The sequence below is a fragment of the Amblyomma maculatum genome, chromosome 4 (assembly GCF_055883805.1).
Source record: "Amblyomma maculatum isolate TAMU_Amacu chromosome 4, ASM5588380v1, whole genome shotgun sequence".
In the NCBI taxonomy this organism is placed as follows: domain Eukaryota; kingdom Metazoa; phylum Arthropoda; class Arachnida; order Ixodida; family Ixodidae; genus Amblyomma; species Amblyomma maculatum.
In genome coordinates, this window is record NC_139347.1 from 73,643,781 (window position 1) to 73,667,543 (window position 23,763).

Sequence of the window (23,763 nt, forward strand, 5' to 3'; positions counted from 1 at the left end):
GGGGCGTAGCGCAGATGGTAAAAAGTCCGGCTGGGGATCCAAGGGATGATAATAATTGGTTCACAAGAAGTGAAAAGCGCAGTGTCTGTCACACTTACTCTGTGGACACCTGAACCGCGCCGTAAGGGAAAGGATATAGGTGAAAGTGAAAGTGGAAAGAGAGAAAGGGGAGCCGTAGTGGAGGGCTATGGAGTAATTTCGACCACCTGGGGATCTTTAATGTGCTGACATAGGCCTCACCTCAATATTCCAAGGGATGGAGATTCGATTCCCGGTGGAGACAAGGATTATTAAGAAAAAGCCTTTAATGGCTCATGCTGTCATGGACAAAATGTGTCCCGCTTTTGCGGCGTTCTGATTGGCCGAGGCGGGATGACGTCAAAGAGGTCTCAACGAATCACACAGCATCCCCACAGTATGCGAGAATGCGCGCCCTATATGGCCAGATGTCAATCAATGATCAATGACTAATTAATGAAATAATTACCAATTGACGACTATTTTGGTAAATTATTAATGACCTAAATAATGATTGAATAATTACCTACCTAATTCCTTCATAAATAGTTAATTATATACTAATTAGGGCCAGTTGCGTAGCAGAATGCGGCACTCAGGCTGTCGCCTTTCACTACTAAAAGCTGCCGCAGAGGCGGGATCGAATCCCGGCCGCAGCGGCAGCTTTTCAATGGAGGCGAAAAGCAAGGCGCCCGTGTGCTGTGCGATGTCAATGCACGTTACCGAACCCCAGGCGGTCGAAATTTCCGGAGTCCTCCATTACGGCGTCTCTCATAGCCTAAGTTGCTTTGAGACGTTAAACCCCACAAACAAACAAACAAACAAACAAACAAACAAACAAACAAACAAACAAACAAACAAACAAACAAACAAACAAACAAACAAACAAACAAACAAACAAACAAACAAACAAACAAACGAACGAACAAACAAACAAAAAAAACAAACTTCAATCGCTGAAGTCCCTCGTATTTTTTTATTTAACTATATCCCTCTTGACAACGATGATGCATTAAAGGCTTTTATAGGGCTCTACTAGAGCACTCTAATTTCGCCTTAATATGTGGTGTGGATTGTTCGATATGCACTGGATCCAAATCATTTAGCTACACGGCCTCCGTGGAGTATGTATAATGTTAAGTCATGTTCGCCAAGTATGGTAGAATATGTGTAAAACATAAGGTATTATACTGCAGCTTTAAAGGGGTCGGCTTTGACGGGATCCCTCAACATAATTTGAGTACATTGTTTCGCTTTTCTTTTTGTAATTGTCGAGTTATGACGATCCAACTACCACAGGTCGTAACATGCATGTTCCGGTATCTAATATTTTGATTTGCTCAACGACCAAAATCATAGTACTGACGGTGTAGAAACACAGTGGTGTGTTCTTGCAGCGAATGTAACCAACTGGCGAGCGTTTGGCGGTTGGATAAGTAGCAAAGGCCTTGCAAACTGTGTCCATTAGAAAATAAGTGTCGCGTTGCTGTATAATATATTAAGGCACTGAATTCAACATGTTCGTTTAACACAACGAAAGTACAAAGAAAGTGGCACAAAAAAGCTCCAACAGAGGCTCTGCATGTTGCTATACTCCAGCCTATAGGGTGAGGGTGAAGGGTGGCAGTTCCTGGCCCTACGTGGCTGGGACGGTAGGTCAACGCCGCTGGCGGCGGGGGCTAGCCAGTCACCAAATTTTATCTGTTTTAGGCCGTCATTGCACCCTGCGGCGCGCGTCTTTCTCTCCTTCTTTTTCTTCTCTGTTTTCTCTTTTGTCCGCGGGAGGCAGCGGAGGTGGCTCAGCTACAGAGCCAGTAGCAGGCCCGTGCATTTTCTCTTCCTTCTTCCTACAGCCACAACAACCCCAGTCTAATCGACTATTACGAACGCAATGGTGATCGAATTCGAAAAGACCAACGAACGCAATGGCAACCTAAACACATAACCTTAGGCGACTCCAAAATTCGGACCTAGCATCCCCCAAGTTTGACCTCGGCAAATTTGGAGTAAAACAGATGCCGTCTAATTCGGCCATTCCAAACTCCATTGTGACCTCCACATATGGCCTGGGCAACCCCACACATTTGACCTCGGTACATTTGGACCAAGATCGATGTCCAGTCTTATTAGATGATCATCATCATCATCAGCCTGACTATACCTACTGCAGGGTGAAGACCTCTCCCATATTTCTCCACTTAACACGGTTCTGTGCTATCTGCATCCACTTGACCCCTGCGAACTTCTTAACCTCATCCGCCCACCTAACTTTCTGCCGCCCCCTGCTACGCTTTCCTTGCTTTGGAATCCAGTTTGTTACCCTCAGCGACCATCGGTTATCCTCTCTTCGCACTACATGTCCTGCCCATGCCCATTTCTTCTTCTTAATTTCCACTAGAATGTCGGTAACCTGAGTTATTTATCTGACCCACTCTGCACGCTTCCTATCTCCTAATGTTACCCCTACCATTTTTCGTTCCATAGCTCTCTGAGTTGTCCTCAACTTAAGTAGAACTCTCTTGGTTAGCCTCCACGTTTCAGCCCCATAGGTTAGTACAGGTAAGATGCAACTGTTATATACTTTCCTCTTGAGCGATACCGGTAAGCTGCTAGTCATAATCTGTGAGTGCTTTCCAAATGCGCTCCATCCAATCTTATTCTTGTTATTTCCTTTCTAGATGTTATTTCCTCTAGATGATGGCGAGCCTCATATTTGGTTGGCGCAACCACCAAATTTGACCTCGCCGGATTTAAATTAAAATCATACTACATCGTGTGCAAGAATAGTCACTAATAAATGATTTAAGCAATCATTCAATCCTATGTCGATCATTGGTAAAATTTGTCAATATTAAATAATTTATGTAACCATCAATTCCTCGCATCTTCTCGCATATTGCGCAAGCTGTCAACTTAAAATATTAGTCATAAAACAAATCAGAATGACAAGTACGCATATGTGCGCTGGACAGTCACAACCAGGCCTTTTGAGTCGAATATCAGGCTGTTTCTAGTCGCACGCATATGATCAGTCTCGTTATTGCATCGCAGTACAAGACAAAAGGCCGCTTCGTGGGCACCGGCCACATCTCATTCGATGCCGATGAAGATGAGACGCCACTCACACAAAGGGACAACCATGAAGCCGACTGGAGCTCTGAGGCAATGACGTCGCATTTAGAGGCCTATTGCCAAGGAGCACGGCATCACACCCACCACCAAGGCACGAGACCGAAGCAGCAGCAAATGCAAAGGCGGAGCCGGCGTTCCGCACTTTCTGCGAGCTGGTGTGAAGATCAGCCTCTAACAGCCTTCAGCCGAGTTGGACACATGCCGGCGTCTCAAAAGCGGCGTCAGTGGTAAGAGCCACTAGGGCGATTGGTTGATTTACTATGCGATTAAGGCAACGGTGACCGCTGAGCAAAGCTACCTATGAAAGCATAGGCTCTACATAGCGTATTTGGGTTTGCTCGGTGCGGTGGCCCCGCAAGGGACAAAACGACAGAAGAGACGAAGAAAGCGGGCTGTCCCGACAAGCATCTACCGCCCCCAGGAGCCGAGCAGCCTAGCGATTAGTGGCGCATGCTTTTTCAATGGGCATCATGTTGGACGCGGCACTAGCTTGAGAAAGCCTATACTACTACTACTATTATTATAATTATTATTATTATTATTATTATTATTATTATTATTATTATTATTATTATTATTATTATTATTATTATTATTATTATTAGTAGTAGTAGTAGTAGTAGTAGTAGTAGTAATAGTAGTAGTAGTATAGAGGAAGACTCGTTTCACTAAGTTGGCACTGAATTGTCTGTAGGTAACGGCCAAATTACCTGGCTAAATATTATCTTCCCAGCTTTAATTATTAATGATAATAATATTAATTGGTTCACAGGAAGGGAAAGGCGCAGTATCTGTCACACTTGTGTATGTGGACACCAAGGGATGAAGGTGTCCACAGACACAAGGGAGGAAGAGAGAAAGAGGAGCCGTAGCGCAGGGCTACGGAGTAGTTCAGGTGTCCATAGACACAAGTGTGACAGATACTGCGCCTTTCCCTTCTTGTGAACCAATTATTATTATTATTATTATTATTATTATTATTATTATTATTATTAATTAAAACTGTGAAGAAAATATTTAGCAGGTAATTCGGCCGTTAACTAGACAATTCAGTGCCAACTTCGTGAAACGAGTCTTCCTCTATACTACTACTACTACTAATGATTAATAATAATAATAATAATAATAATAATAATAATAATAATAATAATAATAATAATAATAATAATAATAATAATAATAATAATAATAATAATAATAATAATAATAATTAGCAGAGAAATATTACTGTGTATTATTATTATTTAGTAGTAGTAGTAGCTCTAATCGCTAGGCTGCTCGGCTCCTGGGGGCGGTAGATGCTAGTCGGAACAGCCCGTTTTCTTCGTCTCTTCTGTTGCTTTGTCCCTTGCGGAGCCACCGTACCGAGCAAACCCAAATACGCGGTCGGGTTCGAACCCGGGTACTTCGGCACAGTAGTCGGTGTCTTACCACTGCACCACCCCGGTGGGGCAGCTGAGCCACCTCCGCTGCTTTGTGCGGAGAGAAGAGAGAAAGTAGAGAAGAAGGTGACGGCATGACCAGTCGTGACGGTACATCGTGCGCCCCTTGTAGATCGCAACCAGCATTCCACTGAACGCATCAAAGCTCACCGGCGTTCTATAATTCGTTTACAGGAAAGTTAAGGCGCAGTATCTCTCGCTATCTTCGCGGTAGACAAGGGGAATTATGAAGAGCGTCTCACGACCCGGGGCGTGGCGCCATTCTCAACCCGCAATAAAGAGGCTAGCTGATTTAGGATGTTGCCTGCTTAGAATCCTTAAGCTGGATAGCGTTGCGAATGGTGTACAATACAGTTGAATGCTGCGACGGCGACCTCAAGTGTGCATCGAAGTTCGCAGAACTGCTGTGGCAGTCATGACCTGTTGATTATATTAGGGCTGTCATTGTTGCCCTCTAGTTGGAAATCTTGTGTCGTCTCTATTGGGTAAAACAATTGTGGAGCATGTATGGTTGGTTAAAGAAATAAGCCACCCTAAGCCCCGAAATATCAGCAAATAATTTATGTTCCTATATAAACGCCGGACCAAGTAGGCATGTAGGTGTAAATAGTTCTGCGTCATTCACTACATCCTGGAGCCAAAGTATAATCTGGAGTAAATCTCAAGCCATTTCGTGCACGCTGAAAGAAATCATGTACTGCCGCCCTTTCGTATCGTGTTACGGTCGGAACACAGTCCCCGATATGGACCGTTTCATTCTGGTCGCTTTGCCAAGTCTGTAACCTCTGCTTCATCGCAGGTCGACGACCTGGTACATGCAGATTTCGGCCGTGGTCGTGGCGCTTGCGGTGGCCGCACTTATTGGCCTGATGTTCGCGCTCCGACACGTCGACAAGATGCGTGATGCCGGACGAGGCCTTGAAGTGGACAGCGACGATGCGGCGGGCGAGAATGGAACGAACGCCAACGCCACAAGACCCGAGCGCGTGGCCGTTGACGAAGACGGTGACGCTGCTTTTAGCCCCAGGAACGGAAGCAAAAGGGAAGATCCTGAATCGGAATCCCGCCTAGTTTCCGGTTACACGCCCAGCAGAAGTGTGCGGTCATCGACCTCCGTGTACAACAGCCTCTTCTCTTCGATATCGCACCAACAAAGCATGCAAGAGGCATCGTCTCTAAACAAGAGTACTGAGTCCGTGAAGACGAGGATATTGGTGCGGTTGAACAGAAAGGAGTGGCTTAATAGTCGTGGCTGGCATCTAACATAGCTGACCGCACTTATACGTAATCATATAGCCTCGGACGGACGTTAAAAGACAGTACGCAAGTTACCTGTTCACAGTGTAAAATTTGGAACTTACTAGATGACAAATAATGCAATTTTCTTGTTCCTTATGACAGGCATGCCTGCATGTAAATTGAGGGATTGCTCAAATTATGAGCCACGTTTACTTGCTAAGTTGATTTAACAGATACTGCATAGATGCAGCTGTGATGAAGACGCCCGTGTCTCATATAGTTAGGGATGGTGCATAACGACTGGCATTCTGCACAAAACGAATAAAACTATCAAAAACCGTGCAGTATCCAGGCGTTTCCTCTAAGATTTTGTTTCGCGTATCAAAAGATTTCTATCCGGCGGCTTTGACCAATCGTAGTGATAAGGCGGCGCGAAGGCGGTGATAGACAAACAGGATATTAAACACAAATTCCACAGAAGCAGTATTCTCTTAAGAGTACTACATTGCGAGAGTGCTAACTGCAACATATTTAAGCTACCTTTTGTTCAGGCGGAAAACAGTCAAATCTTGGCAGATCCAACAAAAAAATCGTGGACACGAAGTTATTGAGCTGTCGAGGAGTCGTTGCCAGTTTTTCAGGAACCTTCTGGCTCGCGGAACACACCTGTTCAGATACTGTGGGATCAAATTTCGTGGCCGAGAATTACTCGAATAAACATGAATACTTAATTCAGTCTCTCCCCACGGGCGGGATCGTTTCTAGCTGGGAGAGCTTCATGCGTTCAAAGCGCAATCCTTCCGCGGTCCTAATGTGCACGAGTGATCACAAAGACCGTCTTCAGTTCCTCTATGGAGTGATTATACATTCGCTCGGGCTAGGAAATGCCGGAGATGAAGCAAGAGCGTTGCCTTATGGTTATAGTCGAGTGGAGTATTCAGCATCTTTTTCAACATCGAGCTCACATGAAAAATTTCATTATTTAAATTGAAGTCAGGTTTATTTGCAAGAAGCAATGCAGATAATATCTGCTAATAAAGCCTGACGGGGCCTTGCAGCAGCGGGAATACATCTTCTCTAGTTGAAAAACTTACGCGGTTGCCCAACATTTCAATGCTTTTCAAATACAGCACAAGCAGTAAAGCAAGTACGCAGGAATACCACTCAAGTACACTATGGAGGTTTTGTGAAAGGAAGAGAGTACCGATACATCCATGTACAACAAAAGATAACCGAATAGATAAGATCCGAACCAGGAGCAGCAAAGGCGTTACTCAAAGTTTCTAATGCCATCGGATAGGACTGAGACATATGTTATATTACGTAGCTCAAAAAGAAAAGTTACAAACTCCAACGCAGTCATATATAAATATGTCTAGCTCGTATTTTTCTCGTGGCTCTTAAATATATTTCAGGAGAACAAGTATTCTAGATATCTTCGTTCAAAAGCCCCGAATGACTGGCTGCAGTCATCAGATACCTGTAGGTAGACAGTTTAGCTAATTGGTAGTCCATATCCTCTTTGTCATATTTAGTTCTTAGTTTTTAAAGTTTTCTTTTAGGATTTCTAATCTCGCATCTGGTGAAGGTTTGATGGGTGTCTTTAGTATACAACTGTTGTTTTTTGTATATGAGCTGGATTAGCCTTAAAATTTACACTTTCTAAACTGGCAAAATTTTATTTTTGGTAAAAAGGGGTGTGTGGGTAGGTTTCGTTTGGCCCTAAGAGTTTCCAAGGTATCGAAGTCCGCGCTTCTGCAGAAATAATATTCTTTCATAATTACCTTTGGTGGTATAGTACCTGACAGCAACATGCCGTACAGCAATTTGAATTAGAATATCATGTAATATATTCTTTTCAATCACAGTGGTAGTAAGATACAGGATAATGTGATTGCAAATCCAACAGAAGGCGTGCGATCCGAAATGAGCTAATCGACATAACTAAATGAAAATTGGTCGTGAAACTAGAATCCAAGGAGCTTTTGCCTCTGCATTTTTGTTGAAGCAATGGTCTTCGAATATTACCTAAATATATCGTGCGTTTTTTTGTCGTGTCTGAATATTGAGTATTTAGTTTTTTGTGTATCAATCCACAAATTACGTTTTTTCAACCATCTCGACCATTCCACCGAATGGACATTAACTTCATCTCATACTTCTTGGGTGATTCCGCTTGTAAATAATATGCTTATGCCATCAACGAATTGATTGATGTCAGGTGTGAGTTATAGCTCAGTGATCTTAAAACATTACTAGAAATAGAACTGGTCACAGCATTGAACCTTGTGGGACACCTGCTTCTGTGAGTAATGTTTTGCACCTCACTTAGTTCACAAAAGCGTGCGGTTAATTCAGCCAAAATAAACTCTGAATAAGGTCTCTGAATGAGGTTACTACCCCTAATTCCATATCTGTTCAATTGTCTAGGCATGCTACTGGTATTCACCGAATCAAACGCTTTTCGCAAATTGAGAGATATATCTAAGGTATAAAACAGCATACCAAGATTATCAATAATTCAATTTTTCATGTTTGAAAGTGGTCTTCTGTCGTTTTGTTCTTTTTAATACCAAAATGAGATGGCGAGAGCATGTAATATTTGCTAAGGCATCTTATAAGACACTAGTAAATACATTTTCAACATTTGTTTTTTCAAATATGTGCACAGGACAATGTTTAGATGATAATTTGAAATGCCGTTAATAGGACCACCTTTAAGGACAGGAATTACTTTCGGCGCCTTGAATTCCAGTGATAAGATTCAAGTCAGACACGATAAATTTATTACGAACACAAGTATTGGACTAATAGTTAGCGAAACTTTTTTATTAGTGCTACCTTAATATCGTCTTATCCATTGGCAGCATCGGCGTTTCATCCACTTAACATGACGACTTAAGCTTGGCTGACGTCAAGAAAATACAAGAAAATTCGATTAACTAGTTTCGTCATCGGTACAGTCGTCTTTAACCTGGTCTATCTCAGGTACTGTTGCATTCACAAAATAGTTGTTTATCGCATCAGCTAGGAGCTGTCCTCCTAATATGATTAAGTATTAACTATTGAGTCTTGCAGTCAACGGGACTTTTCCCTGTTATGTGTTTGAGGCCCATCGATATTTTTTGGGTCTATTTATATAGCACTAAATTACAAACTCAATACGCAAAATATTACTACTTCATTAATACTCATTTAAGCACTTAAATAATGAATATTGAAGTTACTAATATCAATTTAGTGTTCATTTGTTGTCCAGTGCAAAAGAAATAGATGAAAACAAAATTCAATGAGTACTTTAAAACTTTCTACAATATATGTCATTTGTTACCATTATTACTAGCAGTTCTTCCAGCTCAAAATGGCTTCACATGTCCTTTTTGAGGCGCATGTAGCCTTTGTGCCTCTGCAGAAGTGCAGAGCTATGCCTCTGAAATTTGTAGCAGCTTGTTGACGAACGGAAATGCAAGTCGAACAGAATGTCGTCATCACTGAAAATTTTTTGAGGAACTTAGAACCCTTTAAGATAAGGGGTACTAGAGAAGCCAGTTCACTTTGTTATTCAATTGACGCAAGAGGATTAGGTGGCACTATTATGGCTCTCCTCTGGCTTGCATCCGGCGTCGTACGCTTAGAGGGCTCGCACGTCAGCATCCATACACCAGTGAGAATTTCTCTCAGCTTCATCGGCGTTCAGCTTCATATTTCACGCAGTCGCCACAGGCACTCACTCTCATGGACCTTCCCTCACGGGGTGGCTTAGCGCCAGCCAAAAAGGGAGACGGAGGAACTTTGCCTTTTTTCAAAGGCTGTTTTCGTTTCTAAGGCCGAAGCCTTCACTAGCCTCTTTCGAAGAAATTCCGCGGCAATCATCGTCGCTGTTGTTGAGGCCCAGAGATGGTCCCAAAACATGGTGTTACATCAACTATCGTCCACCCACCGAAGCGGCGAGTGCGGCAGCATACACAACTGACACCCATGCGGGACAAAGCTCCCCTCCACACCTGCGAATGCCCTTGCTTTCCAGAACTTTGACGTGAGCCTCTCAAGAATTTTTCAAGTAGTATTTACATGTATGTACAGAAACACATCAGTAATTTACCGTTCTTCCATGAACGCCAAATAACCAGGGAATATGAGGGCAAGAAAATGAGTCGCGTGCAGTAAAAACAAAAGCACGATAAGAGATCAGCACATCATTTCGCATGCTCTCGTGCGCACTAAGGCGCATTTTGACAGCGCTGCAGTCACGTTTGTAAGTGTTGATTTTTGTTCTCTCGACAAATCATATTTCTTCTATAGTGTTTACATTTTATCATGCCATGCCGCTTTGGTGCAAGAAAGGGGTCAAAACGAAGCAATGTCGATTACCAAATGCACTGCTCACACACAACAATGGTCGGCAGGAAACATGTTTCAAAAGTTTCAAGTGAAAATCGAGATTCGCTTATATTGTGCATTTTGTTTGTGGAAGTTTTCATATCCAGATATTTATGAAATCTTCCTATTCACTATTCTTATCTTAACTGTTCACTATTTGTAGTGCCTGCTGCTGTAGAGAGCCAACTTTTATAGCGATATATAGCTAGCCTTTTACCTGCGAAATCATTTATTCATAAAAATATTCCCCTCTTACATTTAATCCGCCGTTAAACGAAGAAAGCGGCTTATTTCATTCGTAGTATTGCATGAATATGAAAACATGCACGGGTCTCATCACGTACGTTTTATTGGCGCTGTCATCATGAGAGGTTTACTTACCAGTCACGACACCTTTTCACTTGCATTGCATAAAAAAAAATTTAGCTGTAGGTTTGGGTGTATGACAAAAGTTCTGACTTATTTTGGTGCATTGTGCTTAATGTCTCTAAGGAATCATCTAAACAAAAACAGCAAGCGAGAAGCGTCGGGAGTGCTTATTAATTTCGGCGATCTGGGCTCTAACGCACAATGAGAACGCACAGTGCACAGGCGCCTAGCTTTTCACCTCCATCGAAACGCGGTCGCGACCGCGGATTTTGAGCCCGGGTCTGTGGGATCAGGAATCGAGTGCCTTGACCACTCAGCCACCACAGCGGCGAGGCGTATGAAAAAGTTTTTTATGCAGCTCTGTTTTCGTGTAGTCCAGGGTCTTATGCGGATTACTTAGTACTTTGTCTTGCTCATGTCAGAAATTATACGGATTTAGCGACTGAGCCAGAGAATAACTAAGCACAATGGTGGGGGGGGGGGGGGGATTAGCACTTTACAACCTTACTTCCATCTAGCTGAATACAAGCAGACATACTGCGCCAGGGGTTTTCGCTGCCGGCATACCAGATGCGATTAGGATTTCGCCGCTTTACTTTACAAGTGCCGTCAGTGTTTCGCAATATTTGCTGGCGTGTTTGTCCGCAGCAGACACAGCTCGGGATCGGATACGCCGTGGGTTTTGAAATAGTAGAAGTGCTGCTGTCGCCATCTGGGAGACTGAAAATAGATGCGAGCATCGCACTGATCAGAACAGTAGGCAATGTGGTTACGTCCAGCGCGTAGTAACGATGGGAACGTTTAGGCGCTGGATTCTTTTTATAGATCTTTGAATGTTATTCACAGTTTGCGTTGGGATGAAGCAACATAGCAGTTACATCCAACCCTTTAAATGATTCTTGGGATACCGATTTATTTCATTGAGGGCAAATCAACTTTTACATGATTTCAGATTGACTACTAGGTTGCTTCTGGGGACAACTGGTGGTCCGTCGCAAATCATGTAAAGGTTGCGTTGCCCTTTCAGAGCAGTGCACAATACCAAAATTTTCCTTGGAGAAAGGCATGAAGGCAATGTTTGACGCCCTCATCATGCACGGTATATAAACGGGCTTCTGTGTAAGCAAACCTTCGATATATTTGCCACCTTATGATTTGGCCTCTGTTAACCCTTCATTGACGAGGCTGGTAGTTTTTTGGGTTTTTATTTTTGGTGTTTTCGATTTTAGCTGCCATTTTGTTTTCTGCGCACCTATTGTTGTGTATTTAATACGATCAGTTGTTAGTCAGCTCTCGTGTGTGTCTGCTCCTTATGTGTCTTGTGTTCTTGAGATTTGTTTTTACGATGTTAAATCATGTCGAGGTACGTAACAAGATGCTTCCGTGCTAGAAGTGAGCACGCGCAGAACGCTTGTTCTTGCACAGATTTGTGCGCACACCTTTGCGCGCTCAATAGAGCCTTGCCCTTGTAGTAAGCCGTAACTAGGTTGCATTTACAGCGCACCATAATTATTTAATGTGATGCAAGCCGCCACACGGTTCACTATATTGGCCACTGGCTGGCGACAAAAATATTGGCCAGTCGGCGTTTCTGTGTTCTGGCAATGCGAAAATAATATATTTTCCATTACGAGAAAATCTGTGAGGCGTTCGTGGTTTGCCATACTCGCGAAAATGACTGAAATTGCAAAAACAATTTGGTGACATCATCAAGCAGCCGTACGAGGCACACGGCAAGTCTTTAGAATCAACGATGCGTTACGCATCCAGACCCATACGTCGCGGAGGCCACAGCCACTTCAGACAGTCCTACACATGTCACTCCTCTGTCTTAACAAGTCACTTGTTGACCTCCATGTGACGCCAGTTCTCCCGAATTTTCTACCAAATTTGTGACGCAAACGTTCGCTGCAAATAGTTCTCAGTGGTGTCAACTTCTCGTGCCGGGCTCAATGGACACGTATCACCTTTGACTTTTTTGGGCACTGTCGTGGATACAGGCTGACGGTAGTGGCAGCGGTCTCTAGCTCGTCGGCCTTTTCTTCCAGTGGGGCTTTGTTGGCCCAGAGTGTGACGTCTACATGCGACACACTGCTGATGCCATGAATGCCGCCGAGTCGCTGTGGTAGACCAGCCGTCGCTATGCTGAATAGAAGGGGTGCTGTGACGACGCTTTGTGGGATGCCTTTGTTAAGCATCATCTACGTAGTGCGACGATGGTCGCACTGTGCTGCGCGTCGCACGACCCTATGAAGACAACGTCATGGCTTACTTTGACGGAACCCGCCTTATGTCTATGAGTCGGACCATAGTCACGCCATATCTACGGACTGCGTCTAGGAATTACTCCATTTGAGAACGGCGACAAGTTGACGGCGGTAGCCAACGCTACCGCCGCCAACCACCAACGTTCAGCCGTTAAATTTGCAGGGCAGCGAGCGGAAGCTGTACAGAAGACGCAGCAGCAGACAACAACACTGCTTTCTGTACGGCTTTCACCACTTTCTCCGTCTTGAATGCAAACTCTGTGACGTACGATGCAGGAGACAGCGCTCCGATAGTTTGGCAAGCCGCAGTGTGTGGAACGCTCGTGTTCATTTAGAGAAGGTGACGAATCTCTGAAGCGAAGAACACTGATGTTTATCAACAGGAAAGCGGGGCAGGTGAACCAAGTATATAACTCTTGCGCGCTGCACTGTGCATGCGTGAACAAGACTATTAGAGGCGGGATGTAATTGAGTGATGCAGGGATGATCGTTTATGTTGACGTTCCCGCCTGTTAACGAAATGTAGCAAGAAAATATTGTTCCATGCAAATCACAATAAAAATAATTTCTTCTGTTTAGGATAAATTTCTCCGTATGAAAGAAGACATTTATTAAACTTGCCATTACAGGCAATGACACTTAGCTTAGTGGCCATTACAGAGTAGATCATCACGGTAACTTATCAGCTTGTCCGCCATGATTTGGTGTGACTAAAGATCCTTTTTGGAACATAAAGCAAGGACTATGCGGATTCGAAGCGCACGAAAAATTTGCTAAAGGGAAATAACAACGAGCCTAAAACGTGAATAAGTACGCCCAGAGACAGAATAATCTGATAAGGAAGCTCATCTCCTGGATGCACTTGTAAACCCGAATGTGCGCCTTATTGAAAAAATATCTGTCGGCATTACAGAGTCTAATAATAGTCGGCATCACATATAGCTTACATGTCCTTGGGACTTGAACCACAGATACAGATAATATTTCCGCATTGTAGCAAGAAGACTGACTCTTGCTGGCAACTTCCCTATTTTGCTGCTATGCCCAAAATACGATGATTGGGATTGTAATGGATAGAAAGGCGACACAATATACCAACAAACCAATTGTCATCGTCGCTGAGTGCTTAAATCAATTCACGCATCTCGCTGCTATAAGGCGTTACCAGATCGTCCGCACATCCCATGAATACGTGTACCAATCTCTGAAACTTTTCCACCCTGAGCCTGAGTAGGAATTTGTGATTTCTGCTGCGAATATTTGCTAACCTTTTACGGTATACGGCATCTAGATGAGTTCTTTTTGACACTCTCTCATTTTTTGGTCTATGCTCGCTTGATAGCACGAACAAAAGCAGGAAAATGGTAAAGTGATGAACACACACGTATGAGTGACTGAACCACATAACGCAAAAACCTTGAGGTCCCGAACAAATAACATATGATACATGTTTAGAAAAGCGCAGCTGGCAGAACACTGTTGCAATCACAATTGAGTTGTTCTGCATTCCACATGCAGCACAGGTGTCCCCCATTTGCTGTCAGCGTCGGCTTTGGCGCAGCGTTATAGGTTGGTATCGAGAGCGTGCTTTTCCTCGCTCATCGGAATGCGTTCATAGCCGACGGAAGATAATCCAGGGGCCGACACTCGGTTCCGAGACTAAGGAACGGGAGCCGATGTCGAGGGGGCCCTGCACATCAGAGCAAAATTAAACAGTACGGATGTCAGATATTTCTTTGTGCTCGTTGAACACGTGAATGCTTTTGTTGATCATATCAGGATAAAGAAACCCTTGCTTTTGAAAATTAATTACTCAGAGTTGTTAATTTACTTAGGTTTAATCTCAAAACAAAGAACCGCTTCTACAGGGAACAGCAACGGAAGCGTGAACAACATGAGCCGTTGAAAGCTGCTCTTTAAAAAGTTGATAGGCAGTGCTTCATTTTCATGATGAAAAAGAACGCAAGCTGAGTTAGCAACGGGAGATGTAACGGGACATGGACGTCGTTTGGCTGCTTCACAAAGCTCCATAAGGTTTCTGCTGTTAGCGAAAAGAGATAGTCTGGTTTTTCGTCATCGTATTGATGTGTAGTTTTTGATGTGCGAGTGAAGCCACGTTCATTTTGAGAATATTTGAATAAAACGTAGACTATTTTTCTAGCCTTTGCAATTCAAGCTCTGAAACTGGTGATTGCACCGAGTATCGTTGATTGCAGCCCTTAATTTTCCATGTTTTTTTTTTTTTTTTTTTTTTTTTTTTTTTTGCTGTGCGATAAAAACGTTCATAGTCTCCGCTTATTGGCCTAAAGAAGGGGAGTTGATCCTGATATGCCACAGGAGTGGAGGGTTTGAAACAGCCGATGATGGCTACACGTATCTGTTACCTCGCGCCTTTTCCTCTGCGATAGTATAAACGCCTATCTGTGGAACTCGATATTAGAGTACAAAGGTGGTAATTATCCGTCAATGTAGAGCATATAAGTTCGTCCCCATCGTCCCCTCAGTACGGTCTTGTGCAGCTAGGTCAGGGCATCCATTGAAGAGAAGGTCATTAACTTAAAATCGATGGGAGACTGCAGTGCTAAAAAAAAAAAAAAAAAAAAAAAACTGTCGCGTGTTTTTAACGCAGGTTTCTACTTGTGTCTCCTCAGATCGCACGTCCTGCATAGCCCACAGTAGACGTAATCAGTTCCAGGATTCTGGAACACGTATTAATTGTGAAACAACTGTAAAATATTATAAGATCTTATTCTACACATGTTGACATGAATAGTCTGAGCTTCCGATGCGGGTCGAGCGTTTACTTTGTTTTGCTTTTTATCCTGTGCTCGCCGGAAATAGTTAAAACTGCCATGAAAACCAAAGGGCTGCGTATTCCAATATAATTACTAGGCAACTTCAGAATATTGTATGATACTTCTTACTAATATATTTATGTATATAGTGTAACCATCTGATCGCTTGCAAAAGTTATCCTCTAAAGTTTTTCCAGAACCAGTGATACAGACCTACCATCGAAACCCAAAGGGATGTTGTTCTAAATATTGTGAGGACACTCCGGAACATTATAAGAGATTTTTTACGAACACACTGACAGAAACGGTCTTAGCCTCTGATACGTAACAATACTTTGCCTTTGAAATTTTCCTGCGTTCACGAAAATTATGTCAGCCTGTCATAAGAATGAATCCGGCGCGTCTTTGAAAATTTTGAAAATTAATCGCGTAAAACTGAAATCGCGGAGGGAAGACCTGTGGATATATTAACTGCTATTGGGAAATTATGCAACATGTAAAAACTATTTTCATCAACTCTTTCCGTTGGCAATGTGGAAGATTTCTTATTATGCACATCATTTTTGCTACTAAATAATGTTACTTGGCTGACCCCAGCTTTCTATCAGCTAAGGAATTAGTCCCAGTATGGATGACATTAGCGGTGACTCATATTTTAATTTATATGCTAACGCTAAAAAAGATAGAAAAACGCGCCCACCTACTTAAAGAGCCTTCACAAGAAACTTTAAATATGGCTCTAGATTGCAGTTCAAACTGTGAACCAACAGTTGGCATTCTAGCGGTACATATTACGTACTTTAGTATCGTATATATAATCCGATGTCTGAACAATTTTCTATTTTCTTGCTTTTTTTTCTTTTATGAATTCAATTGGTACGCAAGACATTTGAAAAGCATAGCTAACTCTCATTGCTGGTTTTCATTTAGGAGTTTTTCCGCTGAGCAGCAAGAAAGCTGCGAGTGCCGCAGGGCTGTACTGAGCTATTAGGCCTGCATGAGCGTGAGGATGAAGAAACAAAGCAGCACTTTTTCAGAGATTTGCCCATGGCAGGTAGATGTGTGGCGATAGTTGACCATTTCGCAAACCTTTAGAAGCTCATTTGCGCCGAAATGCAGAGCGATAGGAATGGTGGGCAGCGGTAAGTGGAATATAAAGTAATGACTCTAAACTGTTCACTTCGCTTAGTGCCTTAAGCCCACAGTTAAACCGCAGCCAACTCTCTCAAATGTCCGGTTTAATGTTCTTCAACTACTGGCTTTTCTGGACAATGCATCATGCTGGGCCTAGAGCGCAAGTATATTGCGTAATTTTGTCAGTGGAAGTCGTGATACCATTTCATAAGTGGAGGGAAAGGTTTAAATATCGAGAGAGAGAGAAGGCACTTTATTTGCACCCGTCAGAGAGTATGGATGATCGGGTGAGACGCAGATCCCCTTTTCACTTGTCTATCTCCCCCCTAGACGTCGGCCGGAATCAGTTGGCTTCCGACGGCAAACTATGAAAAGAGTATCGCCTATCAAAAAGCAAAGCAGCCCACTCCAGGATGCGTCCGTCAAGTGTTAAACTTCTCTGCCATCAAAATCGGATCCCTAAATTTGTCTATCACCAGCGCAGTGCATGCTCACCACTCCCTGCGAGGGTCCTAGTTCGAGGCGAAAGCGCTGAACCAGCCGGGCGATAGTGAAGTTCAGCGCCATCTGAGCCATGCGCAATCCGACGCAGTTGCGTGGCCCAAGTCCAAAAGGCTGGTGCGCCGCCTTGTGGAAGCTGCCTTCGTTGCCGGGAGAGAACGTGTCATTTTTAGAGAAGGATGCAGCTTCACTGTGCAAAACTGCGGAAAGCTGTGTAGAAAGTGAACTCGTTTGCAGAACTTTCGTGCTGAGAATATTCACAGCAGCAATAACTGCGTTTTCAGATGGCCAAGGATTAGTTATTACTATCCTCTAGTTTTGTCATGAAGACAAGGAATTTTTTTTTGTCCATTACGACCAGGTACGCACAATTTATCGGAATCGACCCATCAACAGCAGCCAAAGGCAAGTTGGCCTGGAATCTTTGGCACCGCATAAAAGGAAATGAATAAACGCATAACTTCCGGGAAAGTAACCACCTAGCGAGCTCAGCTGTGAACGAGAGTTAGTGTAAAAATGAACTGTCCTTTCAGCCAGTTGACTGTTTCTCGGTAAACCCGGCTTCGCTGAATGCGTAGCGCCAATAACTGAGTCACACTGTCGTTAGAAGCTGTTCGAGTCTTAGAACAGCGGTTGGTTCGCTTTCACCTCTGCGGAGTTTTGTCTCACTGTCCAATCTGGCTAAACGATGCACGTGAAACAGCCATGTACTCTTTTCAACTATCATGTCGGCCATTGGTCTGCAGCCACAATTCGTAGCTTTTGCTTAAGTACCGAATGACGGCGAGTATCCTTTGCTGCTATCTGCAAAAAATGACGACCCAGAAATGATCGTTAGGACGTGTTGGTTGACAAATTGATTCGACAAGGAAGCTCAGAGCATCCTTCCAGGTTTATTTTATTAATTTTTGCTTATGCTCTATAAGAACAGTCTGTGTTGCAACACTGTACGATTTTTACTATATCTTGCATCAGCAGGGCTATTTGGGGGCGTGTTCCGATGATAGAGAACATTATGCACTGAGGAGGGCAGGTCCACGTCATGACGGCTATAGTCACCTTCTTTCGTCCTGCCCCATTGGCGATGTCACGTTTCAGTGAAAAAACGAAGTAAAAAAATTACCGACGATTACATTACTCCCTAATGCGAAATTTGAGCGTAGCAAATAAGCTGTTTCACCTTTTCGATAGATTGAGGCAAAGAAATCGAGCAACACATGTATGCGCTATCACAGAATTTTTTTTTTATTTTTCACATGTATTCCTTTAAAAAAAAACTCCACTAACAGTTCTTGACAGTCATGAAGCAAGCTTTGTGGTCGGAGAAATAGACTGATATATGTTCGACTTGGTACACCAATGCTTGATTCTCAAAGACGAGATCTATACAAGTGCCTCGCGAGGTTGTCACAGCCGTGGGACGCGTTACGAGCGAGAGGAATGGGATGTTCTCCCGCATAAGTGTGAAGAAATTCCTGTTTGTCTTTATGTCAACATTAAAGTCCCCCACTACTAACATCGGTGTCGGCTCGGGTGGTGCACATATACAGATCCGCCGCCACCGATCTGGCTCTCTGATTGCCACCGCACAGGGGTTGCATTGGAGGAGGAGCGAAGCAAGGAATTAAGTTCGAGCCGGCGCTTTGACAACCGGAGACTCGCAGGAAGAGGGGGGAGGGGGGGCGGCATGTACACCCAGCGGCAAACGATGGGGGCAGAAGCGCGCGCAGCAAGCGGACAACGCGATAAAGGGAGGAGGGAAGAGATAGCAGCGACTGACTGATGCTGCTGACGCCGATAGTGAGTCAACCCCAGCTGCGGAGTTGGTTTCAGGGACAACGCCGCCGATGCCGACGCAAACAATATGATACCCTCGCTTCCGCAGCGCCAAGAACCAGGTCTAGCCGTGGGAAGGTGGTCACGTATTCGTCGACGTGCCGGGGCCTACGTGAAATAACCGGCGCGTCGGCAACTGAAGAGCACCCTATCCGCCACACAGGAACTGGGGGGGGGGGGGGACCCTCCCCTCCTCTTTCTACATGGCGGCGACGGTGTTCTATGCAGTCACGTTATCTTGACTCTCTAGCGGCGTCAGCGGCATCCAGCGGTATCAGTCGGTCGCTGCTAGCGCTGGGGGGATGAAAGGGGGGCGGAGCTGGTTACGAGGCCGACGACGACGCCGACGCGAAACCCAGGAACGGACGCCAAAGAGCTTCGCTCTAAAATATAATAAATGGCAACCCCTAAGTCTTTTCAGGCCTTCGATTCCCATAGCTCACCATCAAGGTCGGACATGAAGGATCATTAGTAATCTGCAGAATCTACGAACAGCCGAAAAGCTGGAGCGGCAACTTCGCACCGGCATTGCCAAAGGCCCCTCGTAGCTGATCAAGTCTCCACCCAAGAATGACAGATGACTGCCATTAGCAGGATAAGTTTCGACGACAAGGTTGCTTAGCGATCGACGGTATATTCGCCGCGCCGTTCTGCTATTCGTCTAATTTATAATTTCATTTCGCGTTTCGTCGTTCTATCCACGCTGTACATGTTAGTGCTTTTCGACCAGCCGCTTCGACGCTATTGCATTGCGGCATTGACCGTTATTGCTGACACACTTATCGACTGATGGAAGACAAGGCCAAGTGAACGTCCCGCTCCACCTCTTGCTCGCAAAAGGGTAAAAATGTAATTTTTACCCTCTTCTGTGCACTACCAGCGGCTTACAGCTATCGCTGGCTGGCCTGAATACGGATTTGAGTCCAGCTTTCATCAGCGCTTTTCCAGCACGATCACCTCCACGATCGGTGTACCGGCACAATATGAGAGATTTGACGTTCGAGGTGAAGGGGAGAAATTTAAGAATACAATTTTCATGATAAGAGGTAAGCTCACGGAAAAAGAATAAAACAAGGTATAGAGTGAACAAAATCAGAAGAATATTCTCATACACTTTATCACGCTCGTCGGGACATGAAGACAGCTCCGTAACCACTTCTCAACTCTTCTCAGTACAGTAGCTCGATGGTAATTATCATCCCCCGCCTAATTATGCAACCGCTGCAAGCACCCATTTTATTATTTCTACAGATTACCCTATCCAGTGACAGCTGTGACCATCTTGACGCGGCAAACTTCGAAATTTCATCCAACCACCTGGTCTCTCTTCTGCGTTTGTCTTCTCTTTTATTATAGATAATTAGCTTAAAGAACCACCCGTCGTCTTGCCTTTCAATAACGATAACGTGTCTTGCTCATGCTAGTTGTTTTTTTCCCGATCTACATTAGGACATATGTTTGTTCTTCGACCGACTCTACTGCTTTCTCGTCTAGTGTTATGGCAGAGTTAATGGTCAGCGACTATGTCATAATCATCATTATCAGTTGGACTATGCCTGCTGGAGAGTGAAGGCCTCTTCCATATTCCTCCAATTAATCCGGTCCTGTGCTAGCTGCACCCACTTGACCTCTGCAAACTTCCTAACTTCATCCGCCCACCGAATCTTCTGCCGTCCCTGCTACGCTTTCCTTCCCTTGGAATCCAATTTGTTACTCTTAGCGACTACCGGTTATCCCCTCTTCTCATTACATGTCCTGCCCGTGGCATGCCCATATTTTCTCGGTTTCAACTAGAATGTCATTATCCCGAGATATTTCTCTACTCACTCAGCAAGCTTCTTATTCAGCAAGCTTCTTATTTCTTATTTCTTTTTCATCCCATAGTTTTCTTTGTTGTCTTCAAGTTAAGTAGAACTCTTTTCGTCAGCCTCCACCTTTCAGCCCTTTAAGGCAGTACCAGTAGCATGCAACTATTAAATAATTTATATACTGTCATATACTACTATATTGTTATGTAGCTATTATACAATTGAAAATCTATATAACTTTTATATATTCCTATGTATCTCTATATTATAAAGCCTGCGTACAGTAGTGAAGTGTCGACCCAATTATTTCGCGCTATTATCGCGCACCTGTCGCCATCAGAGGTAACATATGGGGTGATAGGCGTCCGTTGCTTTTTTTACGCAAAATTGTTGGCAGTCGAGCCGCTCTACACACCCCAGGATTTCCTCGACTTTTTGCTTTCTCCATTGGCCGATGATGGTGACCTCTGCTGCGATGCGGGGAACACAAGGTAGTAAATTATTATTCATAGAACACAGACTGAAGTTTCGCTGAAATCGACGTGAAATCAATAACGTTTTCTGCATTGAATGATTTTAACTCAGCGTGCAGCGACCTCAAATTAAAAACTAGCAAAGAAAAACGTTGGTACAAAAGCATGCTTGTCTAGGGACAGGCACACATATTGTCTGCACTGGCTTTCTTTGCAAACCAAACTAAAGTGTTGTCATGTGTAGCAAGTTAGCAACAGTACCATTTAAATTGCATGAATGCATGCTGACAATTCAGAACATTCCTTGTAATATACAGCAATATTTTTCTTACTTCTTCAACAGTATCCTCTGATTACAGCCTCTTTCTGCTGCGAGGCTCGCTTCGTTTTTAGGGAGTGTACCTAGAAACTTGTGCGAGTCGCAATATAACTTCCACGTAATAGCGCCCTGTCCTGTTTCTGTTTTCTTGCTCAGCTCCCCGGAAGAAAGGAAAAGAAAGTTTTCGAGCTTTGTAAAACAGCGTCCGGAAAGCGCTACATGCATATCTATATTAGCACTTATCTTCGTTACTGAAAGACGCTTTTGTCTGACTAGCTGACACCTGAGAATCCTTTTTTTCGCCATTGTTCTCGACTTCGAACGAGGTTTAATTGTTTTTAAGTGGATTATGTTATAAGAACTCATTGCGGTTTTGGTCTACGTTTAGAAGTTTAACTTCAGTTGTCAAGAATATTCTCTCAATCAATCAATCAATCAATCAATCAATCAATCAATCAATCAATCAATCAATCAATCAATCAATCAATCAATCAATCAATCAATCAATCAATCAATCAATCAATCAATCAATAAAAAAAATGCCTAAATATATGCTTATATCTAGTTTGCTGACCCATGTAGTTATATGACCGGCAGTACTCGCTATAGGAATACCTCTACGTATCGCAGTGATATGCTTTTCCACCGTGATGAAGAGCCTCCGGATATTTGTATACTTATATTTTGTTAGAAACGTGTTCAGTGGTGCTGATAATAGTCATTTCAACGTTTTGCCATTTACTTTATATTTGAGGTTGAGCTGTATATACAAAGCAGCCAGATGAGTAAAACATGAAGGACAGGCGAAAGCAGTTTACCGCGTCACATAAAACATGGTGGTCGCGAACAAGAAGCGAAACGCGACACTCCACCAAGTTTCATGACAACATTCTCTACAGCTTCGCCAGGCAACACTGCGGCGGCAACACACGGACTTATTCTTCTGCGGCGGTCACACACGGAGTTCATTATTTTTCGAAGTCTGCCTCGGCTGGGCGACGTAGAGAGTAAGCTTCCAGTTGGCAGCTTGCTTTCCCTTCCTCTCTGTGACGTATTCATAGTCGGCGGAATACAATCCAGGGGCCGACGCGCGGTTGCGACACCCCAGAACGGGAGCCCATGTCAAGAGGGTTCTGCAAATGACAGCGAAATTAAGTAACATAGCTTCCAAGCTTTTCATTACATATTTCACGTCATCACAAGCGTGGATCATATTTTTTTTTTTGTATCCAAAGAGCATAAATATGTGTTATTGAGCCAGTCGTAATTACAGGATATTCAGCGCAGCACAGACACACACAAGAAAGAAGACACCACGGGAGCTTTCTTGCGTGTGTCTGCGTTGAGCACCCTGTAATTTTGTCTGCCAACCAAATAGCTGAGCAGTTAACTCGCTTATGGAGCCAGCCGTTGGCGATGAATTACTTACCGCAGCCCATTTGCTTCGATTTAATTTCCAGACTACCAGCAGCGATGCCTCAGCACATTTGCCGACAGACTGCTTGCGAAATGCCAGTTCTTTATCCCACTTCTGTATATGCTAAAACCCTTTGCCGTTGCAAGTACCTGTGGTGCTATTAGAAAGCGTTAATCCGTCAAACTAAGCAAACTTCATTATAACCTTAAAATATCCAATACCTTCGTGTGGAAAACGAAATTTGTAGAGGCGTAACAAGGCTAAGCTTAGCATACCGTGAGAAAGCTTTTGATTGGCGCATATTATAATTGTTCAGTGCTCTTTCATACCATGTTTTAACCACTTTTGTTCTTACGTGATGTAGCGTTTTACTGGAGGGTGATATATGCTCCCGCGTGAGATCATTTGCCTGTGACGTCATGACGCAGTAAATAAACGAGCGTGTTGCGACACGCCCCTAAACACCGACCAGACAAAGCCGTGTTTTCCGTTATATAGGGGGCTTAAAGCTATCCCTTTAGTATGTTAGCGAATGATAAGCGCCCGTTAGGATTGATTAAGGCTGCGTAGCACCTCACAGCAGAAAGTTTACCTGTGTGTATGTGTGTGTACGCATGGGAGTGACGTAGCGTA

General features: G+C 43.8%; 1 protein-coding gene across 3 annotated transcripts in view; it reads right to left on the reverse strand.

The window, feature by feature from the left end:
- Positions 1-14,459: 14,459 nt before the first annotated feature.
- LOC146191409 (cytochrome P450 3A14-like) overlaps positions 14,460-23,763 on the reverse strand; it is a 27,296-nt gene continuing 17,992 nt past the window's right edge. For 2 of the 3 annotated variants that reach the window (XM_084599934.1, XM_084599936.1), the window contains one exon: positions 14,460-14,537. In XM_084599934.1, the coding sequence (XP_084456060.1) occupies positions 14,460-14,537 (78 nt within the window). Of the gene's footprint in view, positions 14,538-17,271; positions 17,344-23,763 lie in introns of all 3 variants that reach the window. The other variant, XM_084599935.1, reaches the window with a different exon arrangement.